Raw genomic sequence first — 18,027 nt, forward strand, 5'->3', positions numbered from 1 at the left:
CTTATGACCCAGCAATTCCATTCCTACCCAAAGGAATTAAAAACCAGAACTCAGACAGAGACTCGTATATCAAAGTTCATAGTAAGATTTAAAAGGTGGAACTAATCCAAGTATTCATCAACAGATGAATGAATAAAGGAAAGAGTGATTCATACACAATGGAATATTATTCCACCATAAGAAGGAATGAAGTTCTGAGACATGCTGCAACATGGATATACCTTGAAAACATTATGCTGAATGAAATAAGCAAGGCATATAAAGACAAATACTGTATGATCTCACTTGTCTGAAATATATAGGAATAACAAATTTGTAGGCAGAAAGTAGATTAGTAGCTACTAGGGGGCAGGAGAAAACAGGAAGGGGGAGTTACTGCTTGGTGGGTATAAGGGCTTTGTAAGTTTTGATAATTAAAAAAAAACACCTAGGGAAGTGGATGTGGCTCAAGCAGTTGGGCACCCTCCTACCATATGGGAGGTCCCAGGTTCAGTTCCTGGTGCATCCAAAAGAAGAAGAGCAAGACAGTGAGCTGAAGTGATGGGCTGGCACAGCGAGCTGATGCAACAAAATGATATAATGAGGATGCAATGAGGAAATCCAATGAGGAAACATAATGTGAGACACAGCAAGCAGGGAGCGGAGGTGGCTCAAGCAATTGGGCACCTCCTTCCCACATGGGAGATCCCAGGTTTGGTATTTAGTGCCTCCTAAAAAGAATATGAGCAGACACAGAGTGCATACAACAGACACAGAGAGCAGATAATGGGGTGGTGGAAATAAATAAATAAAACAAAACACCTAGCTTTGGTCGTTTCCTTAATTGCAGCCTCCTGAGAGACCCTGAGCAAAAGACACAGTAAGCGTACATAGATACTGATACACAGGAGCTGTGAAATCATAAAGGCATGTTGTTTTAAGGCACCTAAGCTTGTAGAATTTATTATGCAGTAAATAACTACTACGTGTGTGGGGATGGGATGGGTGGAGCCAGATTTGTAACAAAGAAATGACAACAATATCACATAGAGACACAGCTTATCAAAATGGACCCAAGGAGAAATAGGAAATCCTAACAGACCAAAAATCATAGAAGAGACGGGGAAGTGAGGTGGTTAAAGTCATAGTACCTTAAAAGGTACCAGGTGCAGGTGGTTTTATGGCCTCACCTTTGTCCTGCCCATTGCTATGCTTGGGGCCATTCGGTTTCTATGACCAGTTTGGACCTCCACATTTGCTCAATAAGATTTTTAAAATTTATTTTTTAATTGTCTTTTTTTTAAAAGATACATAGATCACAAAAAAGTTACATTAAAAAATATAAGAGGTTCCCATATATATTCCCCACCCCGCTCCTCCCATATCAACAACCTCTTTTGTCACTGTGGCACATTGATTGCATTTGAATACATTTTGGAGCACTGCTGCACTGCATGGATTACAGTTCACATTGTAGTTTACTCTCTCCCCAGCACATTCAGTGGGTTATGGCAGGATATATAATGTCCAGCATCTGACCCTGCTTACTCAGCGCTGGTGTTGGCTCCTTCCACGGATCTTGCTGCCCTCTGCTGGCTCACTCCTTGGAGAAACTCCACAGCCTCCTCCACCTGGCTTCCCTGCTTCACTTGCCACCAGCAGAAGGGATGTGACAGCAAAGCCCGTGGAGATCAGTCCCATTTCAAGGTCAGGCAGAGGTGGAGAGCCGGGGAAGGAGACAGATGGAGCAGCCAGGGAGGGAGAAGGAGGACCAGGACCTGAGGCCCCCAGGGAGGGCCCGGCAGGCTGGGGTTTGAAGCAGGAGGGAGAGTGCCCACCCCCACAGGAGGCGGGAGTAAGACCAGAACGGGCCTGTTGGCTTTCACCAGGGGAAGGAAGGGCCCGGTGTTGGCCATTTCAGGAGAGCGGCAGGAGGGTAGGAGGGAGAAGGGGAGGGCAGGGTGAGGACAACCCTTTCCAAGAAGTCTGGGGACACCTAGAGAAGTGCAGGCGGATTCCCTCCCAGGGGGGCACCAGCCTCGGCTCCTGGGATCTCACTGCCCTGAGCCCTGAAGAGCGGAGCCTTTGGGGCTGCAGCAACTCCTGCAGCCCCGGGAGTCGCTTCGCTGTGGGACACGCCCTGCTTCCTGGGCCTCTCCAGGGCAGCGGCGCCCTCAGCATGGGGGAAATGAGCAACGCAGCCCAAAGACGTGTGAAATGCGGCACGGTGGAGGAAGGGGCGTGCCAGGCAGGAAGCGGGCTCAGGGGACGCCGAGGCAAGGAGGCGGGAAGGTGCGGGTTTGTGTCCCACGACCTGTGCTCGCGGCCCCCTCGCTAGCCTGCGTGCCGTGGTCCAGGAGGCGAGAGGCCCAGAAGCTGCCATCCCCGCCCCCTGCGCACAGCCCCTGTGGTCCCCTCCTGAGCGCACGTGAGAGCAAGGGGGCACCAGGTTCAAGGCTGGGCCCAGAGCTCTGGCACCAGCCCAGGGAGGAAGCGGGAACCCCCTTCCCCGGCGTGGGGACACAGCCCGCTTGTTGTGCAGAACTCCTCCCGCTCCTGCTGTGGACGTTTGCTGAGGCTCCGGAATTCCGTTCCTGGCAAGCCTCGGAGAGGCCGGCCCAGCCTGGCCCACGTTCTCACAAGGGGAACTGAGGCCCCTAAAGCAGTGGGTGGTGCTGATTCATGGAGGAAGTGAGTGGGAGCTAATGTGGGGTAGATCTTCACGGAAATCCTCTCCTCTTAGGTCGAAGCTCACAAGGTCTGCGGCACAAGAAGTTTGGGGAGAGAACTCTAGAATGTAGGAAGGAGGGCTTCCTGCAGGAGGTGGTAATAAAAGATGATGAGCTTTGTGGGTGGAAGAGAGAGAAGAGAATAATTTCAGGAATGTAGGAAGGGACAGATGTGTCCCTGTGTGTGATATAGAGGTTGAGCTGGGCAGTGCAGTGAGCAAAATTTTCTCACTGACTGCTTTTATATGTGTATATATATATATTTAATTTTTTAAAAAGATACGTAGATTACATAAATATTACATAAAAGACATAGGGGATTCCCAAATGCCCCGCTCCCTACCCCTCCCACATTTTCCCAGATTAACAATGTCCTTCATTAGTGCGGTACATTTGTTACAAGTTGATGAATACATTTTGGAGCATTGCCACTAAGCATGGATTATAGCTTACATTGTAGTTTACACTATCTCAGGCACATTTTGTAAGTTATGACAAGATATATAATGGCCTGAATCCATCATTGCAATGTCTTTCAGGACAATTCCCAAGTCCCCAAAATGCCTCCAAATTATAACTATTTTTCCGTATCCCTCCCCTCAGAGCCTCCAGTGACCACTGCCTCCACATCAGTGATAAAAGGTCTTTCATTGCTAGAACCATAGTAAATCTATAATAAAATAGCAGTAAGTCTACTCTATTTTTTTTTTTTTGAAATAAGACACCAGATTATATTATGACTTCATTAAATATAAGCTTGGAAGGTTGAGGTTACCTAGAAATGTACAGGAGTTGCCATCACTAAAAATATAACTTCAACAGACCATTAAAAAAACTTAGTAAATAACTCAGTACATGTCTTTTCAGACTGAAAAAGTACTTTCATAAGACATCTAAATATTAGTTTCATTATTTATCAATAATTGTAGGCTTTGCACAAATCAGGTCATCTTCTCATTTTTTTCATATACAGAGTGAGGTAATTGTAATTCTCTCTTTTTTGTTATTTTTTAAAAATTAATTAATTAATTAAAATTCATTTTTAAAAAATATTACATTAAAAAAATATGAGGTCCCCATGTACCCCCCACCCCCCTCACCCCACTACTCCCCATAGTAACATTCTCCTTCATCATCATGACACATTCATTGCATTTGATGAATACATCTCTGAGCATCGCTGCACCTCATGGTCAATGGTCCACATAATAGCCCACACTCTCCCACGTTCCATCAAGTGGGTCATGGGAGGATCTACAATGTCCGGTAATTGTCTCTGCAGCACCACCCAGGACAACTCCAAGTCCAGAAAACACCTCCACATCTCATCTCTTCCTCCCATTCCCCACACCCAGCAGCCACCATGGCCACTTTTTCCATACCAATGCCACATTTTCTTCGATCACTAATCACACTAGTTCATGAATAGAATATCCGTAAATCCACTCTAATCCATATTCTATTCCTCCATCCTGTGGACCTTGGATTGGTTGTGTCCATTCCACATCTATGTCAAGAGGGGGCTTAGATTCCACGTGGATATTGGATGCAATCCTCCTGCTTTCAGTTGCAGGCACTCTTGGCTCCATGGTGTGGTGGTTGACATTCTTCAACTCCATCTTAGCTGAGTGGGGTAAGTCCAATAAACCAGAGTGTAGGAGCTGAAGTCTGTTGAGGCTCAGGGCCTGGCTATCATATGGTCAGTCCAGAGATTCAGATACCCTAGATATATCTTAAACCCCAGCACCAACTACAATTCTGGTAAAGTAACAGGAAAGGTTTGTGAAAAGAGATCACATCTGAGTCCAGCTCCATTACACAGAAACACCAACTCCAAAGAAGGGCCAACTTGACATGGCAGTGAACTCCATCTGCCATGACCATAAAACCTGTGGGTCTTTGGAGCCCTCAGTAGAACCAATACCTGGGGTTGTATCTACTTTATCTGTCTCTGAGACTCTGCTCAGGTGTGCATAAGGGCAACCCCTCTGATAACCTCCAGGCTCTTTTTTAGAGACTCATAGCCATATAAACTCATTTGTCCTTTCCATTTCCCCCTTGATTTAGGTAAAAAAGCATTTTAAACTTCTGTTATTATATGTAGACAGGGATATTCTGCTGGTCCGAGTTGACCCTTTTATTCAAGGTCATTGTCTAGTTACGTCATCAGCTGGTACTTGGTAGTGATCCCTAGGCACCAGGGAGGCTCATCCCTGGGAGTCATGTCCCACGCTGGGGGAAGGCAATGCATTTACATGCAGAGTTTGGCTTCGAGACCAGCTACATCTGAGCAACATGGAGGCTCTCAGGAGGGAACTCTTAGGCACACTGCTGCTCTAGGCCTTGTTCTTATTTCAGGTGCACAGGCTCACAAGCATAGTCATTAGTATCAGGGGCTCATTGTTGGACCTTCATTCCTTTTTGGTCTTTGCCGTTGTGCTTGAGGGATTGTTGCTGTTCCTTTAGGGACTGTGATAGAGCTCCCCTGGCTAGGAACTCAGCACTCCCTGAGTTGTTGTTTTTAATTGTTTCCACTATGAAAATATCCAAACATTTTTATGTACCCTGGATATATGCCCTGTAGAACTCCCTATCAACCATATGTCCTCTGTCAATAACATCCCACACCAGTATTCCTCTGCTGCCATTGTTGAACCTCTCTGTGATCCAAAACTTCCTGAAAAGTGAAGCCCAGTATATTGCCAGGTTCCCTTAATAGTAAAATGGAATATAGCGATGAGTTTAAAGGTTAGATATAGAATAGATATTAATTTGGAAAAATTCTACATCCTATCTTTTTCTTTTCTTTTTTCTAATAATTAAGCTTATCTTCACAAGAGTTTTAGATCACAGTAATTCATATATACAATATACAGTACTCTCACATATCCAACATAAAACCTTTTCCCTTCCACAGCAATAATCTTTTAACATATTCATACCATATTTATTGAAACTGATATACAGATATTGAGACAATAGCTTTCAAACAAGGTAACATTTGTGTTTACATTGTGGTTTATACTTTAGGCTATACAATTTTCTAAATTTTTAGTTATCCTATGTTTTACATTATGATTTACATTTTAACCTATCAGCCCCTATATATTTTTGGTGTAATTTTACATGTCTTATATCCATCCTTGCGTACTCTTGTGAAACACTTCTATTGCCCTCACAGTTATGTTGGTTCTATTTCTTCAATACATATTTCCCCCTCCCCTTAGGGCCCACAGTGACAGTCAATCTTCATTTCTTGAAGAGGCATGTTCAGAGATACTTGCAACAGTGTTGAGGGTTTGACATGCTCAACTGCCCTAATGCCCTGGGAGCCACCATTTCTCTTGAAAGATACAGTTCCCTCTATTTGATGGTATCAGTCCTCCCCAGGATGTGGATATACCTTCACTCTCATTATATGGGTCTCTATCCAATGATATAACCCACTCTGACAAAATGAGCATTCACATATTCCCTAGGAGTTTGTCCTGCATCATATTAACCCCTTTAAATATCTTAAGTAAGTCTACTCTAGACTATCACTCACTCCCCAGTCCTGAGGATTCTGGAATGGTGATGTCCACTATGCCTCTAATTGAGAGGAGGCTTAGATACCATGGGGCAGAAATATGGGACTATCTTGCTTGTAGTTGCACACTCTCTCTGTTCCTTGAGATGGTCATTGTCCATCATCATCTCCTTGTTAGTTGTCTTGGGCGAGTCCTATGAACTGGAGAGGGAGTGTTGCAACTCTATTGAAATTCAGGGCCCAACTGGTACAATGACAGCCCAAAGATTTAAGTCTCATGAACATATACCTATCACCTCTAGTACTAACTGCAGGATCAAACAGAAGGGGCAGATGAGTCATGTGTAGGGAAACCACAACTGAGTCCAACTCTGTCACACTGGGGAGCATAAATTCTAAAGTAAGGCTCTTGGCAGGATGCCAAACTCCTGAGCTGTCTGCCCTGCCTATAGTGTCTGGATGTCTCCAGAGCCCTCAGGAGCCCCACTATTTAAGGCATATTTATTTAGGCAGTCAGTGAGATCCTGCAGAGATGTGCATAAGCATAACCTCTGGAATGACCTCCCAACTCACTTTGAAGTCTCTTAGCCATATAAACTCATTTTTTTAAAGATTTAGTTTTCATTTATTTCTCTCCCCTTCCCCGCCTCCCCCTTCCCTTGTTGTCTGCTTTCTGTGTCCATTCGCTGTGTGTTTTTCTGTGTCTGCTTGTATTCTTGTCAGCGGCACCTGGAATCTGTGTCTCGTTTTGTTGCATCAACTCTCCATTTGTACGGCTCCCATTCCTGGGCAGTCTGCACTTTTCTTTGCTCTGGGTGACTCTCCTGAAGGGGCACTCTCCTTGCGTGTGGGGCTCCCCTGTGTGGGGGACACTCCTGCGTGGCATGGCACTCCTTGCACACATCAGCACTGCGCATGGACCAGCTCATCACATGGGTCAGGAGGCCCAGGGCTTGAACCTTGGACCTCCCATATGGTAGGTGGATACCCTATCCATTGGGTCAAATCTGCTTCCCATAAACTCATTTGTTTTTACCCTTTCCCCTTTTGGTCGAGATCTTTTTCCAGTTGCATTGCTAGTTGGTGCTTGGTATTAATCCCTCAGTGCCAGGGATGCTCACCCCATGGGGGTGGTGGGGAAGGTAATACATTTATATGCTGAGTTTGGCTTAGAGAGTGGCCACATTTGAGCAACAAGGAGGTTCTTAGGCATCCTATAATATGAGGATAAGTTGCAATTTCAGGGAAACGGACTTGGCCCAGTGGTTAGGGCGTCCATCTACCACATGGGAGGTCCGCGGTTCAAACCCCGGGCCGCCTTGAGCCATGTGGAGCTGGCCCATGCGCAGTGCTGATGCGCGCAAGGAGTGCCCTGCCACGCAGGGGTGTCCCCGCGTAGGGGAGCCCCACGCGCAAGGAGTGCACCCATGAGGAGAGCCGCCCAGCGCGAAAGAAAGTGCAGCCTGCCGAGGAATGGCGCCGCCCACACTTCCCGTGCCGCTGACGACAACAGAAGCAGACAAAGAAACAAGACGCAGCAAATAGACACCAAGAACAGACAACCAGGGGAGGGGGGGGTGAATTAAATAAATAAATAAATCTTTAAAAAAAAAAAGTTTCAATTTCAAAAGAAAGGTTCATAAGTACAGTTATCAATATCAATGGCCAGTCAATGGCCCATCCTCCTTCACTCAGCCTCTGTACTCAGGCGATTCTTGCTGTTCCATAGAGAATGTGGCCGAGCTTCCTAGGATGGGATTTCAATATTTTGAGGCTTATTGTGTGACTCTTCACTCACCATGACAATGCCCCATGGACACTTGAACACATTCATATGCCTTATGGTATGCCCCAGGTGAACTTCCTCCCATGTATTCCCCATCACTGACGCCCTACGCCAATGATCCTACTGCTGCCACAGTTGTAACCCTTCTGTGGTGCAAAACTTCTTAAAAAATGAAGCCAACAGGGAAGCGGACGTGGCTCAACTGATAGAGCATTCATCTACCATATGGAGGGTCCAGGGTTCGATCCCCAGGGCCTCCTGACCCGTGTGATAAGCTGGCCCACATGCAGTGCTGCTGTGCAAAAGGAGTGCTGTGCCATGCAGGGGCACCCCTGTGTAGGGGAGTCCCAAGCACAAGGTGTGTGCCCCGCAAAGAGAGCCGCCCCCTGTGAAAAAAGCGACAGTTCGCTCAGGAGTGGCGCCACACACACAGAGAGCTGATGCAGCAAGATGACGCAACAAAAAAGAGACGCAGTTTCCTGGTGCCGCTGATAAGGATAGAAGCAGTCCCAGAAGAACACACAGAGAGCAGACAACTGGGCGGGGGGGGGGGGGATAAATTAAAAAAATAAGTCTTTGAAAAAAAAGATATGGAGAGTGGATGTGGCTCGAGCAGTTGAGCACCTGCCTCCCACATGGGAGGTCCAAGTTTGGTTCCCGGTGCCTCCTAAAGAAGACAGACAAACAAACAACAAGCATACAACGAGCAAAACGACAAGAAGATGATGAGCAAAAACAATGAGCAAAACAATGAGCAGACAAAGAGCAAAAACGACTAGCAAAAACATGAGCAAACAGATGAAGGAGGGTTAATAAATTTGCATGGGGGGGGCGGGTGTAGCTCAGTGGTTGTGTGCCTGCTTCCCATATATGAGCTCGCGCTTTCAATCCCCAGTACTCCCTAAAAAAATTATATATATATGCAGACATTTGGGATATTTGGTGGGGTAAGCCATCAGATCAGCAACTTATTTTCAAATAGTTTAGGGGAAAAATTTCTCTGAACTGTATTTGCAACTTTTTTTCTAAGTGGAAAAACAAAACTATGTAGAAAACATGGCACTGCAGGAGCGCTAAATGGCAAGGGTGTTGGCTGAGTGAAGAGATGAACGGGCGTGCTACCCCCAGGCTTGTCTGTCACTCCTCTTAACCACAGGCTGTTCTCTGAGGCACAAGGCACTGGCAGGGTGCGGTGGGAGAGGGAATCCCTCAGATTGGTCTGGAAGTGCCTCCACAGGCTCGGGGAAGAGAAGAGACATCTCTCTCGCAGACGCCCCTGGCCCACCGGCAGGCACGTAGTGCTGTGCTTTCTGTGGACAGCAGCTGCGCCTCTTTGCCTGGGGCTTTCTTTTGCACTCAGGATCCTACTTGGACCCCGCAAGTGGAGAGTTCACAAGTGTCGGGAGTTAATGCGCCTGAGAGCAGCTCTTGGCAGTTGCACAGGAATGAGTGGATAAGTTCCGCTGCTTTCCCAGGCTCTGCCCTCAGGGTTGAGGTCCCCAGAAGGAGCGAAGGCTCTGGCTGCCCAGGGTGGAAAGTGGCTTGCGAGCACGCCCTTTGCAGTTTTCTTCTTTTGACCAGTATCACTTCCCCATCCCTACTGGTGTTTCCTGTCATTGCCTCCTAAGCATAATTCTTGTGTCCTCAGATCCATGTCTCAGGATCTGCTGAGTGCAGGGGTTAAGCAGAGACTCAGGGTGGGACAAGTCCCAGCCTCACTGCTGCTGAGCTGTGTGACTTCAGGCAGTTGTTTGACCTCTCCGTGCTTCACTTTCTTCATCTGTAAGGTGGGATAATAACTATACCTATCTCTTAGAGTTATGGTAGGATTGTCCGTGTCTTCCAAAGACTAACAGGAACACACCTGTGGTCGAACAAATTCAGGCTTATTACTCATTGCAGGGAGGGAGCGCGTGCTCCTTGGGGAAGCATGAGGGGTCTCAGTAGGAGGATGTTAGAAAGGACTTACAGGACCTGTGCTCATGTTTGGTGCTTTTGTTTCAGGGAAGTGGGGCACTGGGATTGGATGCTGTCAGGAAGAGGCATAATCCTGTGATTTGTTGTCCAAACACATCTGACCTAGAAAGAGGGAAGACAAAACCAAGGCTAATACATCAATTTATTATTAGTAAAGGAGGAGTCATTCCTACTAGCCAGGCTATGGGGATATTTGTAGCTTGGGCAATGCTCATGTTATACGTGATTACGGAATTATCTTATTTTTATCTTGATCCATCTCAGGCATAGCAACACCAGGGCCAGCTGGGACCCTCCCACCCCCACCCCATCATTCAAATACATAATTTATACCCATTACTATCGAACTGTAGTCAACTTCACAGTGACAGGTTAAGGAAGGGCAATTGTCCCATTTCACTGTGGAGGAAACTGAAGCCATGGTAAGCAAGGGGGATGCCAAAGTCACAGGGCTGGAAAGGGTCTGGAATGAACCTTTTCTTTTTTTAATTGTATTTTTTTGTGTCCCCTCTTTTTTTAATTGTATTTTTTTGAAGATACATACACCACAAAAAAATGTTACATTAAAAATAGAGGGAGGTGGTGGACTTGGCCCAGTGGTTAGGGCGTCCGTCTACCACATGGGAGGTCCGCGGTTCAAACCCCGGGCCTCCTCGACCCATGTGGAGCATGGCCCATGAGCAGTGCTGATGCGTGCAAGGAGTGCCTGCCACCCAGGGGTGTCCCCCGCGTGGGGGAGCCCCAAGCACAAGGAGTGCGCCCGTTGAGGAGAGCCGCCCAGCGCGAAAGAGAGTGCAGCCTGCCGAGGAATGGCGCCGCCCACACTTCCCGGGCCGCTGACGACAACAGAAGCGGACAAAGAAACAAGACGCAGCAAACAAATAGACACAGAGAACAGACAACCGGGGGGGGGGGGGGGGGGATTAAATAAATAAATAAATCTTTAAAAAAAAAACATAGGGAAGCGGTTGTGTCTCAACGGAGAGAGCGTCCACCTACCATATGGAGGGTCCAGGGTTCGATACCGAGGGCCTCCTGACCCATGTGGTGAGCTGGCCCATGCGCAGAGCTGCCACAGGCAAGGAGTGCCATGCCACGCAGGGGTGTCCCCCGTATTGGGGAGCCCCATGTGCAAGGAGTGCACCCCGCAAGGAGAGCTGCCCTGTGTGAGAAAAGCATAGCCCACCCAGGAGTGGTGCATGCACACACGGAGAGCTGACACAGCAAGATGACGCAACAAAAAAGAGATGAAGTTTCCTGGTGTCGCATGACAAGAATGCAAGCGGACACAGAACGCACAGTGAATGGGCACAGAGAGCAGGCAACGGGGGGGGGGGGGGGGCCGGGGGGGGAGGGGAAGGGGAAAGAAATATATGAAATAAATCTTAAAAAAAAAATTTATGTATATAAGTTTCCCATGTACCCCCCCCCCCACACACACATCAACATCCTCTTTCATCAGTGTGGCTCATTCACTGCATTTGGTGAATACATTTTGGAGCACTGCTGCACCATATGGATAGTGGTTTACATTGTAGTTTACACTCTCCCCCAGTCCATTCAGTGGGTTGTGGCAGGGTATCTAATGTCCTGCATCTTTTCTAATATCAGAGTTTACCGCACAGCTTCTGCCGTGACCCTGCAAAGCCTCTCTCGCAGCTGTGTCAGGCCCTTTATTTCCCCACCCCTCCGCCTGCCACTTTTCCGGGAGGGTGGTACCTCTATTCTGTTCTTTTGTTTTTTTTCCCCTCAGCTGGGGAGGAATGCGTCTGAGGAGGAGCTGTGTGTGGGGTTATAAAGCCTCAGTCCAGAAAGAAAGCAGAGAGGGAGGGGCCGGGGAGCAGAGGATGGCTGAGATAAGTGACCTCAAGTCGTCAGAAAGCCCCGGTGAGGCTGAGCCCCAGCCCTGGGGTGACAGGGGAGGGCAGGGCTCCAGGGTCCTGGGGGGGTGTTCGGGTTTGCTTTTGAGGTGGGGGATGGTCTGAGCTTCCTGTTTTGGGGGCGGGGGCAGCGGACGTCCAATCTCAGCTGGGTTCTCTTCTGCCCTGTTCAGAAGAGGTGACATTCTGGGGATTGAAGTTAGCTGAGAAAGACCCTGGGCTCCTACGGACTCGCCGTGTCAGGGTCTTCCCAGGTACTTGGGGGGGGGGGCGGGCTGGTTTAGGGTGAGGGGTCTGGGGATGTGGGCTTGGTGGGCTGGCTCTGTCCCCTGAGCCCCCAGCTCAGCCTGCCTGCTGGTTCTGCAGGATGCCTGGCCCGGGTCCCCCCGTCTCTGCCGCTGCTTCTTGCTTCTCTGGTTTTCTTCGTGCTCCTAGTGACAACCCTGGTCCAAGGTGAGTCAGGGGCTTGGAGACCCGGGTCCCTTTGCGTTTTCCCTGTTGGATGGTCCTTGCCTTTTCCACAGCCCCTAAACTCACCGAGGCTGGGGCACCCGGGCTCCGTGCCCCTCTCCTGTGTGACTGTGGGCAGATTATTGTCTCTCTCTGAGCCTGTCCCCTCATCTGTGAAATGCAGCTCATGGGGAGAGAGGACTCTCAGAAACGAGGGTGCCATGTCTCGCAAAGGGTCAGGCATACAGTCGGTGCTCATAAAGGGGGATCCTCTGTCCTGTTGCAGTCTCCAGGATCCACCACCAGTCCTTTCGGGCAGGGAGCTGGGACTGCCAGAAGGACCGCAGTTCAGGTAAAGGGCTGGACTCTGGGGTCCTGCGGTTGTGTGTCCTCATGCAGGCTAGGGGAGAAATCTGGAAGGCAGAGCGAGGGGGCTGGCAGTGTTGGCAAGTCTTCCCTGGGCGTCAGTTTTCTTGTCTGTAAAATGGACTCTCAGGACCACTGTGAGATCCGTAAATTATGTCCCCGTGGAGTCCACGCTGAACCGAGCATACAGTAGGTCCTTAATAATCGAAGCCCTCTTCTTCCAGCTGCCGTTTCTCCCGAGCAGATACACTCGGGGCTGGAGGAGATCCGCCAGCAGCTGGACTGGATGAATAAAACCCTGGGTGAGTGCGGCTCCTGGGTTTGGGTGGAGGCTCCTAGGCGGGCTGGGACCTGCCTTTCGGGGCTGCCAGCCTGAGGCGGGCACAGCAGAGCCGGGCGCGTTCTCGGGGCCCTCTGCAACACTGTGCCGACGCCTGCACACGGTGCCGGGCCAGGCGTAGGGACCTCCTCTCTCAGCCCCGTCCCCCCTCCCCAGTCGGCCTGTGCCGTCCCTGCCCCTGGAACTGGGAGTTCTTTCAAGGAAGCTGCTACTTCTTCTCCTGGACCAAGGGAATCTGGAAAGCTTCCGAATCCGCCTGCGAGAGGTTGGGGACCCAGCTGGTGATCATCAACAATGCTGAGGAGCAGGTGTGCCTGAATGGTGTCCGCCTGGGCCTGGGTGACGCGGCAATCCCCTCTGAGAGATGCCAGCCTGGTGGGCAGCTTGGGAAGTGATGCAATCAGGGAAGACTTCCTGGAGGAGGGACTCTAGTGGACTCAGGGAGGTCAAATGGCAGGGGAGGGGGAAGGAGAGGAAGTCTAGACAGAAAGGGCCCATGAATGATTCCTCTCTGGAGATGATTAGGAACCGAGGCATGAGTTAACACATTTCCACGTGTGTGTTCATGTGGGCATGCATCTGCCGCGTACAGGCACATATGAGCACATTCAACTCAACTGGGGGCTATAGGGTAGACTGCAGAAAGAACTTCCACCAGGAGAGGTAGGGGACGCTGGGAATATGGACAGACGTGGGGTAGTGGTGTGTGGGGATCTTCTTCCTAAAGTTCCCCCTTCATCCCCACAGGAATTCCTCAAGTTCTGGACGATCAGAAGAAATACCAGGATCTGGATAGGCCTCAGTGACCACCACGTTGAGGACTCCTGGCACTGGGTGGACAACAGCTCTGTCCAGCTCAGGTGACCCCCCCAAGACAATATCCCAGAAGGGAAAAGACACCCCCTCCAATCCAGGGAGGCTCAGATTGGGGTATTGGGAAGCAGTGCCTGATAAACCTGTGAAAGTGCAAGTCCTGACACCCCCTGGGGATTTCTGATTCATACAGTGTAGGGGGAGGCCCAGGAATCTGCCTTTTCACTCTCCCAGCACCTGTTCTGATAGAGGTGGTGTCTGAACTCACGTTTTGAAAACCCGTACCTCTAAACTCACTACCACCCTCCACTTGGTCCTTGGGACGCAGGGACCAGCTGCCCCGGGGGGGCTGGGGCAGGCTCTGTGTAGGGGCGGGGTTCATGGTGCTGATGGCGTTTGCAGCTTCTGGATGGAAGGGGAACCCAATAATCATGAGAATGAGGACTGCGTGGAGCTGACCAACGACGGCTGGAATGACAACAAATGTACCGTAGAAAACTTCTGGATCTGTGAGAAGCGGTCGAATCCTTGCCCTGGCTTCTGAGAACCTCTGCTCCCATGGACCCCAGAGACAGGACAACTTGGGTGTGCACTCTGCCTGCTGCCCCCAGCTCCAACCCCTTTCTGGGTTTCCTTTGGTGAATTCCCATGTGCCTCCTGAACTTTGAGGTCCTGGGAAGGACTCCAAGATCCCTTCCTGTTCTGAGGCCCCATCATTCCATTTGCTCCAGCCCATCTCTCTTACCCCACTGATGTTCTCAGCTACCTCCAACCCCCAGGATAGCCCCTTAATAAAGTCACACATTGTATTGTGTATTCCATCCGACTGATAGTCTACTCTCTTGCCATGGTTTTAATTTCCATAGCTTTATAATATGGTTGATACAAGCCAGAACATTGTTCTCTTTCAACATGTTTTTCTCTACTATTGTATGTTTTGTTTCCCAGATGCAGATTTTAATTGGCTTGTGATTTTGGTTGAGAACATATACACACACACACAGACACACACACATACATATATACATACATATGTGGTAGATGAGTGGATAGGCATAGATATAGAAATAAATACAGATATGGATCCATTCACTCATTCATGACTCCATTATTTATTCAGGTCCTTTAAAAATGTCCTTCTGTAAGTTTTTTTTTAAATTAATATTTTAGTAACATATACAACTTAAAATTTCCCCTTTTAACCATATTCAGATATATAATTCAGTGGTGTTAATAACATTCACAATGTCATACTACCATCACCAACATCCATTACCAAAAATTTCCTTTATGCAAACAGAAATTCTGTATGAATTGAGCATTGATTCTCCATTCCTCACTCCTCTCCAGTCCCTGGAAACCTGCATTCTAGTTTCTGACTCTGAGTTGCTTATTCTAGTTATTTCATATCAATGGAGTCATACAATATTTGTCCTTTGGTGTCTGGCTTATTTCACTCAACATGATGCTGAGGTTTATTCTCGTTGTTGCGTGTATCAGAGCTTCGTTACTTTGCACCGTTCCATAATGTTCCATTGCATATATACACCATGTTTTGTTTATCCATTCATTTGTTGATGGACACTTGGGTTGTGTGATAGTTTGAAGCTGTATATACTCCTGAAAAACATGATATTTAATCCATTCCTGTGGGTGTCAACCCATTGTAAGTAGCTCCTTTGGATAAGGTTACTTCAGTTAAGGTGTGTGTGGCTCAGCCAGTCAGGATGGGTCTAAGTCCTATTACTGGAGTCCATTATAAGCAGAATGAATTCAGACATGAGAGAGAATTACCCACAGAGCGTGTGGCCAGAAGCTGAACAGCACCAGAATCCGGAAGAGAAGGAGAGTCCATGAGATACCCCCAGGCTCCTTGCCGTGTGACAGAGTAGCCTAGGATCCCTGTTGTCAACCCCAGAATGCCACAAGTCTTTGTGGATAAAGCATCACCTTGATGACACTTTGATTTGGACTTTTCTTTTAGCCTCAAAGTTGTAAGCAAAGGAATTCCCCTTGTGTAACCTGACCCATTTCATGGTATTTCCTTTGAGCCGCCTGGGACACTAAAAAAGGTTGCTTCCATAGTTTGGCAATTGTGAATAATGCCACCACGAAAATCGGTGTGCAAATATCTGTTGGAGTTCCTGTTTTCATTGCTTTTGAGTATATACCTACAAGTGGGATTGCTGAGTCATATGGTAATTCTGTACTTAACTTTCTGAGGAACTGCCAAATTGTTTTTTCACAGTTTGCACTATTTTACATTCCCACCAACAATGAATGGGTGTTCCTGTTTCTCCACATCCTTTTCGAAACTTTTTTTTTTTAACAGTAACCATTCTAGGTTGTGTGAAATGGTATGCCATTGTGGTGTGGATTTGCATTTCCTTAATGACTAATGATATTGAGCATCTTTTCATGTGCTTTTTGGTAATTAGTGTATATTCTTTGGAGAAATGTCTATTGAAGTATTGTGTCCATTTTTTGATTGAGGTATTTGTGTTTTTGTTGTTGAGTTGTAGGATTTCTTTATAAATTCTGGGTATTAAGCCCTTATCAGATATGTGGTTTCCAAATATTTTCTCCTGGTCTCTAGTTTCTATTTTAAGTTTCATGGTAGAGTCTTTTTTTATTTTTTTTATTTTTAATTTTTTTTAATTTTTTTATTTTTTATTGACTTTGTAATAATATTACATTAAAAATATATATGTGAGGTCCCATTCAACCCCACCCCCCCCCTCTCCCCCCCCCCCCAACAACACTCGTTCCCATCATCATGACACATCCATTGGATTTGGTAAGTACATCTTTGGGCACCTCTGCACCTCATATACATTGGTTCACATCATGGCCCATACTCTCCTCTATTCCATCATGTAGGCCCTGTGAGGATTTACAATGTCCGGTGATTACCTCTGAAGCATCATGGTAGAGTCTTTTGATATCCGAAAGTTTTAAATTTTGATGAGGCTCCATTTACCTGTGTTTTCTTTGGTTGCTGGTGCTTTTGGTGTAAAGTTGAAGAAGCCATTACCTAACAGAAGGTCCTGAAGATGTTTCCCTGTTTTCTTCTATGAGTTTTATAGTCCTGGTTCTTACATGTAGGTCCTTGGTCCAGTTTGAGTTGATTTTTTATATGGTGTGAGATAAGGGTCCTCCTTCATTCTTTTGCATATGGACATCCAGTTTTCCCAGCTTCATTTGTTGATGAGTCTATTCTTTCCCAATTGAGTGCACTTGACACCCTTGTCAAAAATCAATTGGGGGCTGGGGAGTGGATGTGGTTCAAGTGGTTGAGTGCCCACCTCCCACATGGGAGGTCCTCGGTTTGGTTCCCCATGCTCCCTGAAAAAACAAACAATAAGCAAAACAAATAAAAATTAAAAAAAAAAAACTCAGGGGAGCCAATGTGGCTCAGTGGTTGAGCATCAGCTTCTTATATATGGGGCCCCAGTTTCAGTTCCCAGCCCCTGGTACCTAAAAAAAAAAAAATCAATTGGCCAATCACTACCTATTAGGAAAATGCAAATCAAAATGACAATGAGATATCATCTTGAAATGCATAGAAAAACCATTATTAAAAACAAAAACAAAACAATAAATACTGGAGAGATGTGGAGAAATAGAAACATTCCATCACTGTTGGTGGGAGTGTAAAATGGTGTAGCCTCTGTGGAAGACAGTTTGGCAGTAACCTGAAGAACTGAAAACTGTGATGTGAACAGCCATGTATAAATATGAACATTATGTTTGTAGTGGCATTATTCACAATTACCAAAAGATGGAAACAACTTAAGTGTCCATCAACCAATGAATGGATAAACAAAAAGTGGTACAACAAGGTGTGGAATGCTATGCTGCAGTAAGAAGAATTGAAATTGGAACACACATGATAACATGGATGAATCTTGAAGACATTATACTAAGTGAGGTACGACAGACACAAAAGGATAACTATTGCACAGTACCATTAATATGAACTAAATATGTAGAATAAATGCATGAAGTTAAAACCTAGAGTATAGGTTATTAGGAGATTAGAGGAGGGCTGAGGAGGACTACTGATGCCTAATGTATATAGAAGTTTTTTTTTGTTTTTTTTTTAAAGATTTATTTTTTATTTATTTCTCTCCCCTTCCTCCCTGTCCCCCCAGTTGTTGCTCTCTGTGTCTATTCGC

The 18,027-nt window shown here is 47.1% G+C and overlaps 1 protein-coding gene across 1 annotated transcript; it reads left to right on the top strand.

Annotated features, from left to right (window-relative positions):
- Nucleotides 1-11,753: 11,753 nt before the first annotated feature.
- Nucleotides 11,754-14,675, top strand: LOC101437275 (CD209 antigen-like protein C). The gene is made up of 8 exons (XM_012519099.3): nucleotides 11,754-11,887; nucleotides 12,054-12,134; nucleotides 12,247-12,333; nucleotides 12,617-12,682; nucleotides 12,921-12,998; nucleotides 13,193-13,344; nucleotides 13,784-13,896; nucleotides 14,252-14,675. Exons 1-8 carry the CDS (start codon nucleotides 11,764-11,766, stop codon nucleotides 14,391-14,393), a joined length of 843 nt encoding a protein of 280 aa, XP_012374553.1. The 5' UTR covers nucleotides 11,754-11,763; the 3' UTR covers nucleotides 14,394-14,675.
- The last annotated feature ends 3,352 nt before the right edge of the window (nucleotides 14,676-18,027 follow it).

The sequence above is a fragment of the Dasypus novemcinctus genome, chromosome 19 (genome assembly GCF_030445035.2).
Source record: "Dasypus novemcinctus isolate mDasNov1 chromosome 19, mDasNov1.1.hap2, whole genome shotgun sequence".
Lineage (NCBI taxonomy): Eukaryota > Metazoa > Chordata > Mammalia > Cingulata > Dasypodidae > Dasypus > Dasypus novemcinctus.